The sequence below is a fragment of the Delphinus delphis genome, chromosome 5 (genome assembly GCF_949987515.2).
Source record: "Delphinus delphis chromosome 5, mDelDel1.2, whole genome shotgun sequence".
Lineage (NCBI taxonomy): Eukaryota > Metazoa > Chordata > Mammalia > Artiodactyla > Delphinidae > Delphinus > Delphinus delphis.
The window spans coordinates 103,405,238-103,425,844 of NC_082687.1; the positions used below are offsets into that span (position 1 = coordinate 103,405,238).

Here is a 20,607-nt window from a genome sequence, read left to right on the forward strand (position 1 = left end):
CCCCACCCAGGAGCTGGACCCCGCTCAGCACTGCAGCTCTCAACCAGACACCTGCTGCCATCCCCCAAGCAGCCCCTCCCCTCCCTCAGGTGCTATGGGCAGGGCCGGAGGGTACCTTCACGGTTGGGGTATAAGGCCAGCCCCTCCGTCGGGCCCCCCAGGAGCAAGCCCTAACCCCGTCCTCCTTCTCTTCTCACACGAATGGCGGCTCCATCCTGCTAGGAGAGCACCTCCACCCCGCCTGCTTCTGCCCTCAAACCACGCAGGTCAGAACCACACCAACAAGGAGGGCTGGGGCAGCGCCCAGGCACCGGATGGGCTTTTCTTGCTTACATTACCTAAGATCTTTAAGACAACCTTAAACTGGGTGGTTATCGTGATGCCATGTTACACGTGAGAAAACGGAGGTTCAGAGGCTTTATGTCACTTGTCTAAGATCGTGAAGCCAGTCGGGGGTCAAGGTGAGATCTGAAGCCAGGTCTGCATGGTTAGGAAGCCTGGGCTCCTCCCACTGTGACTGGCTGCCCATCACGCCGACACTTTGATTGGCACCCAACGGGGCATCGTACTGACTTGGCTCCAAAGCTCATACCTGCCTTACGAGAGTAAAACAGCTCCCATCACAGAGCCAGGCTCCAAATCAAGCCCTTTATGTCAGGGGTCCCCAACCCCCAGGCCGTGGACCGGTACCGGTCCGCAGCCTGTTAGGAACCGGGCCGCACAGCAGGAGGTGAGCGGCGGGCGAGCGAGCGAAGCTTCAGCTGGCGCTCCCCGTGGCGGCTCCCCACTGCTCGCGTTACCGCCTGTACCCTACCCCTGACCCTGTCCATGCAAAACCCATCTTCCACGAAACCGGTCCCTGGTGCCAGAAAGGTTGGGGACCGCTGCTTTACGTATTGATATACGTATTTACATCCTTACTCCTGCCCACTGGCCCATCAGGTGGTACTGTTATGATCCCATCTTGCAGGTGAGGGAAATTACGGTGTGGAGAGTGAAGTACCTTGTCTGAGATCAGAGCCAAATGTCGGGGAGGGTCGGTGGGGGGCGGGTAGCGGACAGGATTCGCATCCAGGTGGTCTCTGTACCACCACTGATGTTATACCCATTTTAAAGTGAGGCAAGCTGAGGCTCAGAGAGGTGGAGCGCCCAGCCCCACCCCAGCCCTGGGACACACCCTTCACACTTCCCTCGGGGGCAGTCTGTCCCCCGGGAGTTCACAGCCCACCCCTCACTTGAGCCAGGAGGCCCTTGTCCCTCCCACCTTGCTCTTTTCCTGCTGGAACTCGATCTGAACGCTGGTCAACTTGGCCCGCAGCTCCTCGTTGGCCATCTGCACCGCGTCCACCTCCATCTCAGGCTTCTCGCCCTTGCTCCGGCCTTTCTTAGACATGCTTCCTCTCAGGTTGAGACGCTGAGATCCTGTGCTCACTCCCGCCAGCCAGCAGGCGCCGCTCCCAGCTCCACCGCACTAATCAGTCTCACAGGGCTCAGCTCCTCTGCGTAAACCACCATCACTTGGGATCCTGGGGGAGGAAGGAAGCCAGGTCAGCAGAGAGAGCGGGCCGGCGCCCCCTCGCCTGGGGCACTCAAACACGATGGCAGGCAGCGTTTGCCGATGCCTCCCTCCCTGATCCGGGCACCTGCTCACCCCGAAGATGGCCCACCATTCACAACACTGACCTAGGGCTTCTCCAACAGGGGCCGCATCAGAATCACTTGGAAGCTTGTTAAGACGGAGTCCTGGGCCCACCCCCAGGAATCTGATTTGCACGTCTCCCAGGCTCCCAGGTGAGGCTCCCAGGTGACCACCCTCATTGAGTAGCTCTGTCTGGTCCAGTCCCGGCCTCATCAAGATGAGACCATGCCATCTAAGCAACTATAGACCTCGATCTGCAAGTGTAACTGGGCCTCGGTCACCCTGGTGCTTGATTCACAGGCAGGATTCTGGGGGAGCACAGAGCTCAAAGCTTGAGGCCTGTGGGGAGGGGGCCAGGGGACCTGGATGTCTCATCCACACACCCAGGTGATTCAGGAGCAGAGTCTAAGGACCGCACTCTGAAAACTGGGCTTTTTGACTCACTAAAGGTTAGTGGTTCCCTCCCCACCCCAAGGACTAGCACAGCACTGGTTGCCCAGAACTGCTAGCTCTGGGCCCAGTTTTGGTGCCCAAGCCAGCCTGGGGGAGTAGCACAGCCCCTGGAGGAGTGACAGCCAAGCACGGTGCTCTGCAGGCCTCCAGGCCTCTGTGCCCGCCTGGCCAGGCCTGAGCTGGTCAGGCGGCCAACGGGATGCCCTGATAAGCTAACGGCCCCTCCCGCACTCACATTTCCCTGGGGGACCCCAGACCTTCCATTTGGTAGGGCTGCCCTCACAGCCCACACGGTGTCAAAGCCAAAGCCATTAAAATCAGGCCCTAGTGACAGCTAGTAGCACTGTGTATTGTCACCCCACAGAACACGGCACAGCACAGTGTTGACAAAGAAGCCCGAGAGTCTCAGCAAGGAGATGTGACTGCTCGATGCCACACCACGGGAAGAGAAGGGCCGAGAAGGTGCGCTCCAGAAGTTATACTCAGCGCCGGCCCTGCGCTAGCCCTGGGATGCGATGGAAGGCCAGACAGCGTCCCAGCCATCATAGAACTTTCTAGCCAGGGAGACGACTACGGAAATGAATACATAAAATAACTCTGGATTGGGATTGGCGTTGGAAAGAAATAGTAAACAGGGTATTTGAGACCTCTATCAAATATTACCCAAGTCACTGGCAGAGGGAGACAAGGGGAGTAAACTGCCCGACCACATGGGGCCTAGAGACCATGGACAGAGTCAAGGCCAGGTACAGAATGTGCAGCCCAGTGCAAAATGGAAATGCGAGGGTCTTGTTTCAAAAGCTATTCAGCTTTTCATGACCACGACACTGAGCATTAAACCAAGAGTGAAGCCCCCTGACGGCCTCTACAACCACACCATGCACCGGCGATGCTGGCCCCGGACAGAATTTAAGCGCAACTCTGAGGATGCTTGGTTGGGCAGCAGGTCCCGAGCAACAGGGGTCAGCTTTTAGCTGATGAGGACCACAGTGGGCTGAATGATGGTCCCCAAAAGACATGTTCACATCCTATTCCCCGGAACCTGGGAATATGCCCTTATTTGGAAAAAGGGTCTTTGCAGATGTAATCAAGTTAAAGATCCCAAGATGAGATCATCCACGATGAGGGCGAGTCTTAAATTCAGTGACATGCACCCTTGAAAGAGACACAGAGCAGAGAGCACGCAGAAGGGAAGGCCGTGTGAAGAGAGAGGGGGGATTGGAGTGATGCAGCTGGAGGAGGTCGGGGGGTCCTCTCCTAGAGTCTCCAGAGTGAGCAGCACCCCGCCGACACCACTGACACCGCCAGATTTTGGACTCTGGCCTCCAAAGCTGTAAGAAAGTAAATTTCTGTCGTTTTAAGCCTCTCCACTTGTGGAAATTCTTTATGGCAGACACCGGAAAGGAATACACTGGGCATGAAGGGAAAAACGCTCGTGGGACACATTCAGCACTTTGTTGAATGACTTAAGATAGCCAGCTTCTCAGCACTGAGCCCTGCTTCTTTCCCTGCTTCCTTTCCCATCAGTAATAAGCCAACTCACGCCACACCACAGGCAAATCCCCTGTCCCTCACTCAGAGCCTACTATCTCATGATTTACACACAGTGCTAGCAAGCTGTGCTGTCTGTTCTCCCAGCCCAGAGCAGAAGGAAACTAAAAACCGGCAGACGGTGTTCTGCAAAAGGCAAACACGCAGATAGGAGAATGAAAAGAGAGCAAAGATTTTTCTACCATACCTTCCCCCCCAAAACTTAAGAGAGTAAAATAATAATTACTTTTATTACCTTCAGTATTACCTTTAATACGTAAAAAGCCTGCAAGGCCTAAAATATTAACATTCTTAGGACACCTCATTCTCCAATTACAGCAAATTAATAAGGTGCTACCTGTCCAGACTCTTCTTATACAGTGTTGGTGCAAGAGAGTCAGTGGGAGTTTAAAAAAAAAAGTTCATGAGATGTAATAAATAAAGTCAGCTGAGTCGGGTTTTCCTAACACACATCCTGGGCTCCGGGGCTCAGGGCTATAAAGAGGACCCAGAAGGAGCTGGGCTCAGTCGCTCAGCCCAGCTCCGCCACCAACCTCTGCGCTCTCCTCACCCAGGACTCTCGAGCCATGGAGTGGAGCGGGCCGCGCAGGGGTGGTGTGGGCGCCAGGGCTGCCACCACGGCTAACCCCAGAGCAGGCTGCCTGCGGCCACGGTGCCGGGGCCTCTGCGTCCCGCGACAGACCCCAGCAGCCCGGAGCTGCCACGTCTTAGAAATGATGACAGAACAGCACATCTGGCAGCGCTCGGCTCCCTGGGCCCTGCTCCAAGCTCTCTGTGTGGCGGCTCGGTCCTCACCTTGACTCCGGGGCTCCTGACCATCAGTGTCCGGCCACCAAGCCTTGTTCCCACCAGTTCTCAGAGGTGTCCTCTCCTCCCAAGGCTCTGGCCGTCCCGCTGGCCTGACTGTGGCCTTCCCTGTCTCCTGGCCTGCACACTGCCTGGCCCCCCAGGCTCCAGGGGCAGTGGGATGACCCTCCTCGCCACTCCCTGCTGACAACCTGCAGGGGACAGTGCCCATGGCCACAGAAAGCAGCCCGCTGTGCTGGGCCCTGATCCACTGCCCGGCCCCCGTGGGCCACACCTGCCGTCCCCTGCCGTCCTCAGCCCGTGCCTCTCCCTGCCTGACAGGGCCACCTCCTAACTGTGCCCAGCACGTGACTCCGGCCACACCTCCTCCGGCAGCCCTCTCCGCCCCACAGGCAGGGTCAGGGTGTCCCTGCAGCCCGAGCCTCACCAGACTGACGCTCAGCCACCATCCAGGGCCACGAGTCCAGCAGGGTTGGGGCTGCCACAGGAGACAGAATCATTTTACCGATGGGGAAACTGAGGCCCAGACAGATCGGAGGCCTGCCTGGGGTCACAGGGAGGGGGGCCCAGTGGGGAGAGGAGAACTCACCACTCCCCTGAGCCCACCTGGCAGTCGGCAGAGCTTGCCTTGAGCTGTAGAGGCTGTGGGGTGGGCACCACCCCACACGGACCCCACGGGCCCAGCCCCAGCTCACTGGAGTGCCCTCGGCTCCCATGGCCCCCACCGCCGGGCCAGTGATGTCATTCATCACAGCAGCTGGGCTCCCCTGCCTGGGCTGGCTGACCCCTCACCTAGGACCCTCTCATCCCAGGGGCCACCGGAGCCAAGACCCTGCCTAGCTCCTCCCTACACCGAGGGCCACCCGTTCCCACTGAGCTGGGACTCAACCCCTGCTGCCAAGTCTCCCAGCCGCGGACTCTGCAACCACAGGGCCTGCGCTGTGCTGACCTCCTTTTCTAGTTCAGGTTATACATTTTGCACCCAACAAACATCTGAGGGTCCCTCTAGTGACAGGGAGGGGTGGCTTCTGTTAATATTCTACATACACCACACACCACACAAACGCACACACACCAAAATGCACACATCATACAGAAGCACACACACAATGCACACACCACACATATACACCACAGAGAAGTGAGTACACATACGCACTGCTAAGGACTGAATGTCTCTCTCCAAAATTCGTATGTCGAAATTCTAATGTCCGATGCGATGGTATTAGGAGGTGTGCCTTTGGGAAAAAGTTAGATCGTGAGGGTGGAGTCCTCGTGAATGGGATTAGTGCCTTTGTAGTCTCTGCCTTGTGAGGACTCAGCAAGAAGGCAGCTGTCTACAAGCCAGGAAGAGGGCTCCCATAAGAACCTGAGCATCCTGGCACCGTGATCTTGGACTTCTAGCCTCTACAACTGTGAGAAATAAATGCCTGTTGTTTAAGCCATGCAGTCTATGGAGTTCAGTTATAGCAGCCCAAGCTGACGAAGACACACATACCACACCACAGGCATCAAACACCACACACACACACACACAGATGCACACCAAACACCACAAACTCACCACACACATACCCTCCAAACACAACACACATCCCATACACGCCACACGCACTAGGTCAGCATTTCCAACGAGGATGGGGAGGCCCCGAATGTCCAAGGAAAGCCTTTCTGAGACGCGCAGACCTGCCTCGCCAGCCTCCATGTCGGGATTCCCCAGAAGGGGTCCTGTGCGTCTTGTGAAGGCTCCTCGGAGCCTCCAATGACTCGGGAAGGCCTGGGTGCTTCAGAATTCCTGTTACCAACAACAAAGGCAAGCACAGAATCGGCAGGCTCTGAGCAGGTGCGCTCACAGCAGGCCCACAGGCTGACGGGATCATCATTCCCATCGTTCCACCGAGGGAACTGGGCTCAGAGGGGTTCAGAGCGCCCAAGTCACTGCAGGCGAGCCCCATCTGAGTCTGGTTTACCAGCTGCCCACCATGGCCCACCTCACTGCGGCCAAACCACAGAGTGACCCAGGGGCAGGCAGCGCAAAGGTTGTTCTCCGATTAAGAGATGAGGAAATTGAGGCTCACACACACACACACACACACACACACACACAGACACACACACACTAAAAAGCCACACATCTGGGTTTGCTGAAAAGCTGGTTGTTGTGGAAGGATGGGGGTAAGCAGAGGAGAAAGGGGGTGTGGGCTGTGGCCTGGGGTGGCAGGGCAGAGACTGCGGGCCCTGGCAGGGGAAGCTCGGCGGGCAGCCTCTGACTCCCACTGGTCAGGTCACTAGCACGACCCCACCAGCACACTGGTAAGGGCCAACTGGGACAATGGCTATGACAGTACTTGGAAGGCCACGAAGTGGCCCAGAAACAGGGCTTTTCAATGTGTGATGAAAAAATAACGCAAACAAAGACAAGGTCAGTGAGCAGGGACCCTGGGACCCAGAGGCCCCACAGGTCACCTCCTCCTGGCCATTCCCCTGCGGGAGCTGCCACACGTGGCCTTCCAGCCTCTCTTGAAAGTCCTTCCAGGGACAGGAAGACGCCACCACAATGGGAACGTCTGCTCTCCAGGGCATCCCTACTTTAGAAAGCACTTCCTATTTCAAGCCCAAAACATGCAGACACACAAATTAAAAGGGCTTCCTTAGGACTTCTGCTGTTAGTGCCTTCCAGCACCTGGAAGCTGCCCCAAACAAGCCCACTCCCCCGCCACAAAGAAGGCCCTTTAGAGCCTGAAGATGCCCATCGCACTCCCCCACCTTCCTCTCCTCCAGGGGACGAGGCATAAGAAGAGCAAGGCACATGCCCCTCATCAGGCACCACGGTCAGCCTCTTACAGGACAAATCCATCTAAGCCTCCCAATGACTGTGATGCAGGTGCTACTGTTGCCCCCATCTTGTGGATGGAGGAATTGAGGCCCTAAATCGAGGCGGTCATGCAGTTAGAAAAGAGGCAGGCAGACCTGGATGCAAATCCCAGTCACTCTGGTCTGCGGTCTGTGATCTGAGTTCCCTGGGCCTCAGTCTTCCCATCTGTGAAGTGGAGCTGTCACTGTTGAGAAGGTCCTAGACAGTAGGTACTCAGCACGGGACATCTCTCCATGGGGACAGGGCCGGCCAGCACCGGTTTCCTGTGGGTGTGTTTTTCCAAACGTGAGGACATAGCACTCTACCCGCCGGAGCCAGGCACTGCGGATGGTGTGGTGGATGGAGCTCAGAGGGACAGAGAAAGAGGAGGGGGTGAAGGGAAGCCTGGGGCCTGGGAGTTCGTCCCCACAGTGGGGAACCCGGCTGGTGGCAAACTTGCTTCCGCAAGTGGAGAGAAAAGAATGGACTCATCTACTGGACAAACCCCAGCTCAGGGGGACACACAGGCATGGGCCGCTCCTCCCACCATTGACTTTGCTGCCTGCCCCTCACGGGCAATGCCCAAACCCACGGTGCCACCTGTCAGATTCCCTCTAGCGTCCTTCCCTTTCCCCGCACCTGCCACCTGCAGCCTGGCAGACTACCAAGCAGTCTCCCTGGCCCCCCGACTCCAGTCACCCAGCTACAGCCACCAAGAGGAAGCCTCCTGAAGCAGGAGTCAGCCCACATTGCACCCCTGCCTAGAAAATAATCAAAACAACAACAGTAAGAATCAAACAACACGTCAACCTGCTGTGGTCCCACTGCCTCAGGGGAAAGTCCGCACATCACCGAGGATGCCTTGCGAGGCCCCTGCCGTCTTGCCCCATTGCCGCATCTCCTTGTCTGCTTGCCCTGCCGGATTCTCAGCTACTCACTTGACTCTCCAGTATCAAGCAAAGTGCCTGCCCAGAGCAGGTGCTTGGCGACATCAGGGCCCCTCCCGGACATCTGCTCATCTGTGAAAGCATCACATACCCTTCTTTCATACCCAGCCCACGGTGTCTTTACAATTACAAAGTTCAGGCAGAAGGACACAAGAGATCCTTCAAGGGATGCAGGATTCCTGAGTCCTTGGTAAAAATAATCCCCCAACCATGAAGCCGAGCATCACTACGTAAGAACTGACTTCTGTGTGGACAGAGACGCGAGTGCCCGGGATAGTGGGTCTGGCTCACTTGCAAGCTGGCCCCCTTGCTGTGCCAGATGGGTACCCCCCATAGTCAAATGTGGCCCTCAGCAAAATGACAAGATATGAGCATCAAAGACTTTGGCCTTGCCCTTGGGTAGCTGGTTGCAGAGAGGAGCTCAGCCGAATGAACACGTCATTCCCTCATCTGTTCAGCGGAAGCACACCGCTCACTTCCTGCATGCAGGCACTGCGCTGGGCACTGGACCACGGCACCGAGTAGCCCCGCCCCAGCCCGCCCCCACCTCGGGATGCTGACGGCCTCTCCAGCCCAACGCTCCCTCCTCTCAGACCCCTGCTCCCTTGCTCTTTTCTGTATCTCCATACGCAGCTGCGGAGGAGACCTGCCCTTTGCACCTTAAAACTGCTGTAAGAAGGGTGTAGTGAGATTTCTCCAAGGACCACCACCCTTCAATCCCTAGAAAAGTATTAGGAGGTCAGAACACCCCCTCCTTTTGATGGCAGCATCACCTGCCATCGTCCCCTGCCATTGTCACCCCAGTCACAGAATCAGCATCGTCACCTCTGAGGTCAAGAGCATGTGAATGGCTGGAGCTGACATAAGCAACAGCTGGACCCTGAGGACACCCCTTCAACAGGAGCAGGAGAGCCCAGGGATCTTTGGACAGCCTCCATCACCTGGTCCTAGCATGCCCATCTTGATATGTCCCAAAGCAGTAGAGTACAGCCAAGTTCAGGGACAGGAGGCCTCTCTGAATTTGCAGACTCTGAAACACCAGGACTCATAGTCAAGGACCCACAGAGGCCACACCTGCACTCATGGATGCCAGCTCCCCTCCCCTGCCAAAAAAAACAGAGAAACCCAAATAGGGCAACACTGTGCAGTTACCTGCCCTGTGGCCACTTTGGCAAAGTTCCGCCCAGTGAAAAGGAGGGGACCCCTACACAGGAGGAAGGAAGGGAGGAAAAATGGAAGAAAAAAACAAGGGAGGGAGGGAAGGAAAAAGGGAAGGAAGGAGGGAGAAGGGAGAACACAGAAAGAATGGAATCAAACTTCTGGTTTCTGGTCTGGTGTGTAAGGAACTTGGGAGTCATCACAAGACAAGAGCTGAACAAACTGAAAATCAGTAACTTTTCTTATATCCGTCAGAGAACCGAGGTCATGAGGCAAACCACTGCAGACAGGCAGATACAGAGAACAACATAACACAACAGAAACCCAGGAGTAGAAACCTCTGTGGGAACTGGTTTAGAATCCTTTTACCAAATACTTCCTGGCCAGCTTTCAACAACAACAACAAGTTACAAGGTATACTAAAAGGCAAAAACAAACAAAAAACAACCAAACAGAAAATGTTTGAAAAGACAGAACAAGCATCAGAACCAGACTAAGATATAGCAGTGATACTGGAATTATAAGACTGAAACCTTAAATAACTCTGATCAATACGCTAAGGGCACTAATGGAAAAAGTAGACAACATGCAAGAATAGATGGCTAATGTCAGCAGACATGGAAATTCTAAGAAAGGAGCAAAAAATGCTGGAGATCAAAAACACTGTAACAGAAATGAAGAATGCCTTTGATGTGCTCATTAGTAGACTGGACATGGCTGAAGAATCAGTGAGTTTGAAGATACATCAATACAAACTTTCCAAAGTGAACAGCAAATTAAAAAAAAAACAACTCTGAGATAAACAGAATAGAATATCCCAGAACTGTGGGATAATTACAAAAGCTGTAACATATGCATAATGAGAGGAGAAGAGAGAAGAAACAGAGAAAGGAACGCAAGAAATATTTGAAGCAGTAATTGAATGTTTGAAGTCCCACCTCTGCCTGGACTTGAACCCAAACCTTTGAAAGCCCAGTCCACTGGTTCCTTCCCAAAGCACTGCCCAGTAGAACTGCTAGCTGTCACAGAAATTCTTACAAACGTTTTCAAATCATCACCTAACACCGTGATAGAGACTGGTGTCCTGGGAATTAAGAAATAGTGGGAGGTGGAAAATTACACAGTGAATGGACCATTCCTTCAATGCTTATGGAAGTGCTCTGGTTTCCTGCAGGCATCTATGAATCCATATTTTGGTCTGTTTAAACCCAAATAACCGTGAGAATATTTAAGCACTTTTGGAAAGATCCTATTTCAGCACCCCAGTGGTAATATTTCCCTCCAGGAGCAGGAACGAGGGAAGCACCAATTAGGGACCTATTAGAACGTGCTAAGTGTCTGCACAGAGTCATCTCGCTAACCCTCTCGAGCTCCTGACAGGGAGGCTCATCTGGCATACTCTGCACATTAGACAACTGAGGCACAGAGAGGCTGAGCCACTGCCCATGCTCACACAGCCAGAAAGGGCCCCTGCCGTCCCCACCCCACCCCTACTCTTAGCCCTTTCTTGCTTGCTTTTCTTACTTCTGATGAAACTGAGTACTAGTTAAGAGCCAAACTAAGGTAAAGAAACTAGACTTCTAAGAAATGGCCGGCCCAGGAAAAAACAAAGAAATCAGCTGGCCAGAACCCACATGGCAGCAGGTCCTCTGCACCCAGAAAGCTCTGTTCTGTGAACAGCCTGCAGAAACAAAACAACAGCAACAAACCATGTAGCCACTCAGCATTTAAACAGTTTTGTTCTGAAACTCCATAACAAGCTCATGGAATTCAGTTGACTACCCATTTTACAGCTGAGGAAACTGAGGCTCAAGGAGGTGAAATGGGGGCCTCGATCCCACTGGGCCTGACTCCGCAGCCTGCTCCCTCCAGCCTCCTCTGCTCCACTCTGTGGCCCTTCTGCCCTCCCAAGGAAGGGATAACTGCTTCTCCCCCCCACCTCCCACCCGACTCCACACTTTCAGAGTAAGGGGCTGCTTGTCGCCTTGCCTGGTGGCACTCCCCATCTTATGCCCCAGAACACAGCCCGTGCAGCCCCGCCTCTTCCACGCTCCTCCATGTGAACAGACAGGTGCTTTGCATGTGTTCTCAGTGCCCGTCCTGTGGGCTCACCCATCTCTGCTGAGAGACAGCGTGTTGTCGCTGTTCTCCTAACAGGGCCCAGAGCAGCTTTACGCTGCACTTCTTGTGTCTTCGCTGGGATTCAGGAAATGCACAAGGCTCTGCCCTGTGGAGCCATCACCGCCACACACCTGCTCCAGTTCCTGCAAAGTTGACTCACACTCTGGGAAACAGCACAGGCTGCATGTCAAGTACGAACCCTTCAAGTCCTTTGCTCCAGGACATCAGTGATTCATTCAAAGGTTAGAGGCAGGAGCTCTTCAAAATTCTCTTTAGAGGTCTGGCCATACTCTCTCATACCCTGAGGAAATGACCCCCTAGGGGGACAAACGTGCCAACGTCAACTGCGGAGGCTGGCAAGCTGAGATCTACACTTCTCAGCTCCATCGGGGCTAGCGTTTCACGTGGGACTCACACTCCATCCTTCATTCAATTCATTCAATCATTCATAAACACAAGGTTTGACTCCAGGATAAATGGGCAACCAGGTGCTGGTGCCAGGCGCCCATCTGCTGGTGTGGGCCTGGAGGATATGGGATGCTCTGGTGCTCCTGGGGTCTGGCCACCTCTCTGCTTGCAGCTGTAGCCCTGGGACAGTGGCTTCTAACCCCCCAGCTCCCCAGAGGGCAACTCTGGGGTGGTACCCTGAGGCCCAGCCCAAACCCCACTCCTCCACCTTCCAAGCATGCTGTCAGCACCTGCTTCCCTGTGCGACACCCCTCTGTTTAAAGGAACCCAAGAGAGTGGCTTCTGTTGTCTGCAACTGAACACAGATTAAAATGGGGGTGCCCCAGGGCTTCCCTGGTGGTGCAGTGGTTGAGAGTCCGCCTGCCGATGCAGGGGGCGTGGGTTCGTGCCCCGGTCCGGGAGGATCCCACATGCCGCGGAGCGGCTGGGCCCGTGAGCCATGGCCGCTGGGCCTGCGCGTCCGGAGCCTGTGCTCCGCAGCGGGAGAGGCTGCAGTGGTGAGAGGCCCGCGTACTGCAAAAAAAAAAAAAGGCGGTGCCCCAGAAACCTGAGTTGAAATGAAAGGGGGACACACAATGTTAAATCACACAGCACAAAACCCAATACTTTGTTCACGCTCAGCACACACAGAGCCTGCCTCACCTACACTCCACTGATGGAATTTCTCAGTCCAGAAGCTCAGAAATGGCAGTGGAGTGGAGGGTTCTCAAGGGCTGACTGTGGCATCAGACTGAGCTAGCTGCCCCTCATTAGCTGTGCGTCTCTGGGCAGGTTACCTGTCCTCTCTGGCCTTCAGTTTCTCCACCTGGGAAAATGATGAAAGTAATAACACCTACCTCACAGGGCTGGGTTGTTGTGAGTACAGCATGAGTTGCATTAACTTGTTAAGTCATAATTTAATTATTAATTAATGTTATTAACATTAATGAGTACACATAATTAATTAATAAGTATTACATGCTCATTATGGAAAATGTGAACAAGACAGATAAAGATGAGATTAAAAATCACTTATTTCCCCACCCCTCTGGGAACAGTGGGGATAATTATTAACTATTACCCATCCCATTAGTTAATATTAATAATTAATACTCATTGACACATACCCGGACATACACGCACATGCATGCACACACACACACAACAGCAGGGGCCAGCCCTGCTCTCCTCTGAACTCCTCTAAAGCCTGGGCACCACTCTCCCTCCCCCACTTTAACCTGCACTTGAGGGTTTCACATGGACTTCAAGATTTCATTTGTTAAAAGGATTCCACGCCAGCTGAAAAACATTTGAAAGCCACAATGTCAGAAGAAAATTTCAATGATATTGAAAAATGTTCTTGATATGTTATAGGTTAAATTCCTCGCCCTCCTATAAAAAGCTACATGTTGAAGTCTTAACCTCCAGTACCTCAGAATGTGACCTTATTTGGAGATAAGGTCTTTACCAAAGTAATCAGGTTAAAGTGAGGCCATCAGGATGGGCCCTAATCCAATATGACTGGTGTCCTTATAAAAAGGGGACATTTGGAGACAGACATGCGCACAGGGAGAACACTGTGTGAAGACAGAGATCAGAGGCATGCAGCTAGAAGCCAAGGAACCCTAAGAAGGGCCAGAAAACCCCCAGGAGCTGGGGGAGAGGCCTCAAACAGATCCCCCTTCACAGCCTTAGAAGGAACCAACCCTGCCTCAGACTTCCACCCTCCAGAACTGCGAGAGAATAATTTTCTGTCATTTCAGCCACGCAGTCTGTGGTCCCTTCATCCAGCAGCCATGGGAAACTAATGCAGTATATTTACTAAGTAATGGGAACGGCATATAAAATATTGTCGCAATTTTTGAAGGGAACCATTTCATCCACACAGAGAGAAAAAAGACTGGAGGGGGTAGAACAAACGTGAACAACGTTTTTTCAGCTGTACTGACCCTTGCTTTGCAGGCACTTTTATGCATATTTAGAATTATTCCCTTCCCAGGAGTGGGTTCACTGGCCAAACCTCACAAACTTTCCAAGGGGCTTGTACCCATTTAGACCTGCACAGGCAAGGTTAGCCGGCCCAACCCAGGAGTCCTATGTTTTCATAATGGTAGCTTCTCAGATTCTGCTTTTTCTGAGACTAGTGCTTCCTAATGACATTTTTTTTTTTTTTTTGCACCTTCAGCCACAGCACTGCTGATTTGTCACACAATAAAAGTTCTAAGTAGACTCGGTGATATTCAAAAGCTGTATATTTTGATTTTGTTTCATATTAGTGGTATTTTTTAAGCTAACATATCAAAACGTTACTATCCGCATTCCAATCTTGAATCTTAAAATATATCTGGAGTCACTGCTCTCAGACTCAAGAGGCAGCTAGCAGAGGGGTCAAGTTCATGGCTTCTGGAGTCTGATGTAGGATTCCATGAGACAAAGATGGAAAGCTCCTAGCACAGGGCCTGGCCGCAATCAGCATGCAGTCCACAGGGGCTGAGATTATCATACGACTGAACCACCAAGAGACACACTCATCTAAATACTCCCAGTGCTGTCTGCAAGGTTTCTAAGAAGTGACAAATGATATCGTGGGGTTTTCAGTGACCTCGGAGATAATAACTCAACCTCACTGTCCACAGATGAGGAAACTAAGGATGGAAAAGTTAAATGACACAGTTGGAAATGACAGAGGTTAACCTGGAATCCTGGTTCCCTAGTCCAGCACTGTGTGTGTGTGGGTATGCACATATGCACGTGTGTACGGCCTCTTGTTTCCAACTACACTATCTACATAAAGAGAAAAACTACCCTGATGCCTTCCAGGGGCTCTGGGAGACTCAGGTTCAGCACACACTCTGGTCCTGCCTGGCTGGGTGACTCTGGGCAAGTTACTGGACCTCTCTGAGCCTTAGCGTCCCATCTGTAGAGACAATGACAGCTCTCACCTGTGAGGATTAGATGACTTAACACATGTAAAGCACTTTGCACAGCACCTGACACCTGGCAGAGTTCGCAGAAAACGTTAAACCTTTATTATCCCGTTTTTGTTTTCCTTTGGATATGTTCTGAAAGCTTTCTGAACAGACTTAGGGGCTTTGTGGCCCCCTGTCCGAATTTTGATCTAGAAGTGGGAGACCACCTTTTGCCATCACCAAGGCTTAAGGCTCAGCTGCCATAGACTCATTCTGTGGCCCTCTCTGAACACGGGCTCATCAGAGTGACCAGGTCCCCTCTGAGGCCAGCATGGGCCCCCTCACACTCCAAAACGAAGACAAGAAGCAGCGCTGCTGTATCCACCCCAGGTCCCATTCAGTCTCTTACAGCTTCACCTACAGCCTCTGGATAATTGGTTTTTTTTAAATTTTAACTTAGTCTGGATGCCTCCCCTAGAACAGCAGTTCTCAAAGTGTGGTCCTTGCACCAGTAGCATCAGCTCCAGTTGGGAGCCTGTTAGAAATTAAAAGCCTTTGGCCCCGACTCAGACCTACCGAATCAGAAACTGGGGGTGGGCCCACCAACGCGAGGTTTAACAAGTCCTCCAGCTGATCCTAATGCATGCTGCTCTGGAGCATGGCTTTTTATTTAAATGGAGAAGAAAAAGAATAGTCTCACAGTGACTCTCTCTGGTCATCAGGTGACAACGGAAGGCCTGCGGGACCTGGGGCCAGTCTAGTCCGCTCCCCCGCTACTTACTGGCTAATGGCTCTGGGTGAGCACCTTCCCTTCTCCCCAGTCTCCTCATCTGGAACAGGGGACCACAGAATCACCTCACAGCATCCGTGAGATTAAAGGGGAGATGGTGACCCAGGCTCAGCACAAAGGCTGGTGTGGGTAGACGGGTTAGAAAGGAAGGAGCTTTGTCATGATGCCGCCAAAGGTCTGATTTTGGGTAGGAAAAAAAAACTACCATTCCTGCCTATGCATCCTTATATCAAAAGGGTGCAGGGGCTACCCTGGTGGCGCAGTGGTTGAGAGTCCGCCTGCCGATGCAGGGCACATGGGTTCGTGTCCCGGTCCGGGAAGATCCCACATGCCGCGGAGCGGCTGGGCCCGTGAGCCATGGCCGCTGAGCCTGCGCGTCCAGAGCCTGTGCTCTGAAACGGGAGAGGCCACAACACTGAGAGGCCCACGTACCGCAAAAAAAAAAAAAAAAAAAAAAAAAGGTGCAAATCTGATGTAAATTTATCCTTTAAAAGCCCTGGCCCTGTTAGCCATTCCTTTCCAATTCAGGTAAAACTGTAATGCCACAACAGAGATGAAAACTGTTATGTATTAAACAAACTTTACAGCTAGATACAAAGAAAGCCCAGGCCTAGATGGCTTCATGGGTGAATTCTACCCAACATTAAAGAAGAATCAATGCTAAACTCTTCCAAAAAAGTAGAAGAGGAGTGAATACTTCCCAGTTCATTATATGAGGACAGCATTACCCTGATACCAAAACCAGGCAAAGACATTATAAGAAAACTACAAACTAATATCCTTTATGAATATAGATGCAAAAATCCTCAACAAAATACTAGAAAAACAAACAAGCAACATATGAGAAGAACTGTACACCGTGACCAAGTGGGATTAATCCTAGGAATGCGAAGTTGATTTAACATCCAAAATGAATTTGTTTAATATACTATATTAATAGAACAAAGTACAAAATCCTCAGGACCATCTCAGTGCAGAAAAGGCATATCACCCTACCATGGTTAAAACACTCAACAAACCAGGAACAGGAGGGAACTTCCTCAACCAAATAAAAAGCACCTATCAAAAACCCACAGCTAAATCATACTCAATGGTAAAAGACTGAAAGCTTTCCCTCTAAGTTCAGAACAAGTCAAGGATGTCTATTCTCATCACTTCTACTCAACATTATACTATAGATTTATCCAGTGCAATAAGGCCAGAAGAAAGAAATAAAAGGCATCCATATTGGAAAAGAAGAGGTAAAACTACCCCTACTTGCAGATGACATGAACTTTTGTATAGAAAACCCTAAGGAATCGACGCCCCCCCCAAAAAAAAACCCCACAGAACTATTAGAACTAATAAACAAATTCAGCAAGGTGGCAGGATACAAGATTAGTATACAACAATTGATTGCATTTCTATACACTAGGAATGAACAATGGGAAAATACAATTAAGAAAACACCCAGCTACGGCCCAGAAGACACAGGTGTATTTGTGCATCTCACTGGACTCGCATGGTTGCTAACAATGTGGGTTCTGCCTCCTTGCCTCCCTCTGACCAGAGGCCCTGTTCTCAGTCTGGACACAGTCTTCTTCTCAGCTCACAAGTCTCCTCCTCCAGAAGCTTCCATAATCCGCTTCAGGGTACCCACAGCTCCCGTACTTCCTCCTGACAGGGCTACCCTGGCTATGCTGGGCTGGCATCACCCACTGACTTGTTCCCACGCAATCATTCATCCAGTTGACAAAGGCTTATTGAGCCTTCACTCTGAAGAACACAATTCTCAGCACTGGGACCACCCGACAGACAGAAGTCCTTGCCCTCCCAGAGCTGACCTCCTCTGAACATTCACTCCTTAGGTGCCAGGACCTGGTCAGGTCAGCTTTGTGCTCCGGGATCTACCACAGTGCCTGGGGCTGAGTAGGTGCTCAGAGAATAGTGGGTGACAGAATGAAAATCAAGCAGGATTTCCACTGCAGAATGGCTTTCTGGAACTGTTGTGGGTTGGGTAACAGTACATGCTAACTGAACTCTGGCATATTCCAAGCTGAATGCCAGCTGGAGTGCAATGATGTGATGGCTACGGTGCGTCAGTTTCAGACCAAGAGCGGGGCAGGTGCATTTCCTGACGAGACGCTCCATGCAGCTGATTGACTTACAGTCCCCAGTGCTGGCTCACACCTAGCAGATTTTCTGGAGCAGAGGACTGGTGACATTTTGCATTTGTTTCTTCCTAAGCAAATGAGGATTTCAAGCTTCAGCTTCTGCACTGCAGGAAATGCATATGAGCATGTAAGCGAATGGTTTTGCAAATGTACCAGGGTCCAAATATCTCCCTTTCTCTGGCTGCCTGGGAAGTTTCAAAGCTTTGGAGCAGCACATGGCATCCACCCACCACGGGCATGGGGCTCCTGAGTCCCGCACCTGCCGCCAGTGGGCACAAGGCCAGTCTGCAGAGGCAAGGACCCAAATGAGCAGATTGCTTGTTGGGGCTTTTCTTTATAAGTCATATTCTTAATTATAAAAGTAAAATCATGCTAAGCAAAGAAAAAATTTGAGGGGTTCAGAAAAAAAAACAAAATTAATTTACAATCCCACACCTCACACCCAACACATGGCGTCTTTGCAACCTTTCTTCCCAGAAGGAAAGGCCCAGCAGTGAGCGGGCACTTAGTCCAGGCCCAGCTCTGTGAGACCATCCCAGTCGACCCTCAAGTCTTATGTTTGAAGAAGGACTCTCACACTTTATAGACACGAAAAGAGAGTTTCTGTGAAATCAAGTGACATGGCCCAAGGCCACCCAGGTAAGAAATACTGAGTCCAGGATCTGAAACCAGATCTGACTGCAAATCACTGTTTGTGCCACATGTGCTCAAGATGGAAGGAAAGTTCATTTCATCTCTCCTCCAAAGATTAAAAAAATAGGGCAAAAAATTACCTAACTTAAAATTCATTATTTTTTAATATCTTTATTGGAGAATAGCTTTACAATGCTGTGTTAGTTTCTGCTGTACATCAATATTTATATCTGCTCACAAAGTCCAAATTATATCAAGTTCTCATTGCACCTGCAGTGTCTTTTTCTCCTGACCAGGCTGTAAGCTCCAAGAGCGGGGAGGGCTGTATCTCTCAGCTCCTGAACAGCACAGAGCAGGCCTCCATTTGCCACCAGGCTGGAGAAGACGAGGCCAAACATCTCTTACCCACACCCAAAAGACAGCCTCAGAACCTCAGTGACAGCATCCGCCTGGTGGTCAGGATCTGCAGCACAGCCCTGCTGACCTCTCCCGTCCCACTGCCAACTCTCCCTACAGAAACCCGCCCTCCAGCCGGGCCGTTCTTCTCACCCCTGCCCAGGCCTCCGGCCTCCCCTCCTCTGCACCTCTGCTCCTTCTGTGCTCCCTGCTTGCCCAGAACACTGACCCGCCTTCCCAGGTCTCCACTTGCCTGAACTCCAAATTCTCCAAGGCCATTGTCACATTCATTCCTCCAACAAACATGCCACAAAGTTTGCTGTATGCCAAGCTCTGTGAGTGAAAGGTGAATGAGACAGGTAGTGTCCCCACCCTGCTCCTACAGCACAGAACATTCTAGAGAGAGAGAGAGAGGAGCAGCTCTCAAGAGCAGACTCATGCTATGTGCTCGGTGATCGTCATGATTCTTTGAAAGAGATGCTGTCACCCTCCCCACCCCACCCCCATTTCAGAGAAGGGGAAACCATAACCCAGAGAAATTAAGTGACCTACCCAAGATCATGGGCTGGGAAGCGGCACCCACCCATCAGGGTTCAATCTACCTAAACCTTGACCTTTGTGCCCTGAACTTCAAGGGCAGTCTCTGCAGCTCATCCACCTCTGCATCCCCAGGGCCCTGTCTCCGGCCTGACACAGCAGGGACACGGCCCTGCTTGCTGAACTGAGTGGTTTCCGCGTCCAGGAATAGACACATGCTTCCACTCTCGGCTTCTGAGCAGTGTTCCCCGAAACGGCCTCTCCATCGTGATGAACAGCCCAGGGAGCCGGCAGCATCTGCATCAGCGTCTGCCTGTCTTCCTCCCTGAAACCCGACAGACTCCACCTGGGCCCCCAAAATGGCCCTGATGCTGCTGATAGGAAGCAAACTCTTTGAAAAGCACCTTTGGAAATGCAGGTCTCTAAAATCACCTTCCTAGACCATGACGGTTAAAGAACGGGTATGATTTGCCTACACCCGTCTGGGGTTCCTCCGTTTTAGCAGGACAGTCATGCCTCCAGACAGAAGACACCCACTTCTACACCTGAAGCAGGTGGTCCACCAGCGAGCTCAGGGGACACACAACTGGAAAATGGGATTATTAAACAACCATACCTAACTCACAGTGTTGTTGCGAGAAGTAAATGAGATAATGTAAGTAAAAGCTTAACGTAGTGCTGGGCACCTGCTATACGCTCACTAAACATTAGCTGATGTTCCTGTGTTGGCTCGGTAGCGACTACAGTCCTCACCACTCTTCCTGATACACTGTAAGCCACTTAAGGGAGGGAGGAAGGGAAGGAGGAAGAAAGAAAAAGGCCAATGAATCTACCTGGAATAAAACTGCATAACCGACAGACAATGCCCTAAATGGGAGCAAAAAAGCCAAATTTCTTCGAATTCTGGCCATGACACCCCGCAGCGGCTTTGATGAACTGTCCTAACTTACCCAAGCCTGACTTTCATCTTCTTTGGCGGAGGCTGCATTACCTGAGCCTGGAGCCTCTGCTCCCAGCGCCCCACCCCCCGACCCCCACCAACCCGCTGAGGAATCTTGCAGCTTCTCTGTGTGCCGTGAACATAAAGGTAAGACCAGGCATCGGAGGAGCTGGGCCAGCCCTCAAAACGCAGGCAGTCAACAAGAGAGAACCATAACATCGGACCCCTAGGAGTGTTTACACGATGCTTTAACCCCTAAGTTAACCTAAACT

The 20,607-nt window shown here is 51.9% G+C and overlaps 1 protein-coding gene across 2 annotated transcripts in view; it reads right to left on the minus strand.

Moving 5' to 3' along the window:
- Nucleotides 1–20,607, minus strand: part of JAKMIP1 (janus kinase and microtubule interacting protein 1) — a 128,179-nt gene that overhangs the window by 68,744 nt on the left and 38,828 nt on the right. For both annotated transcript variants that reach the window (XM_060011810.1, XM_060011811.1), the window contains one exon: nt 1,265–1,526. In XM_060011810.1, the coding sequence (XP_059867793.1) occupies nt 1,265–1,393 (129 nt within the window). In that variant the 5' untranslated portion in view covers nt 1,394–1,526. The remainder of the gene's footprint in view (nt 1–1,264; nt 1,527–20,607) is intronic.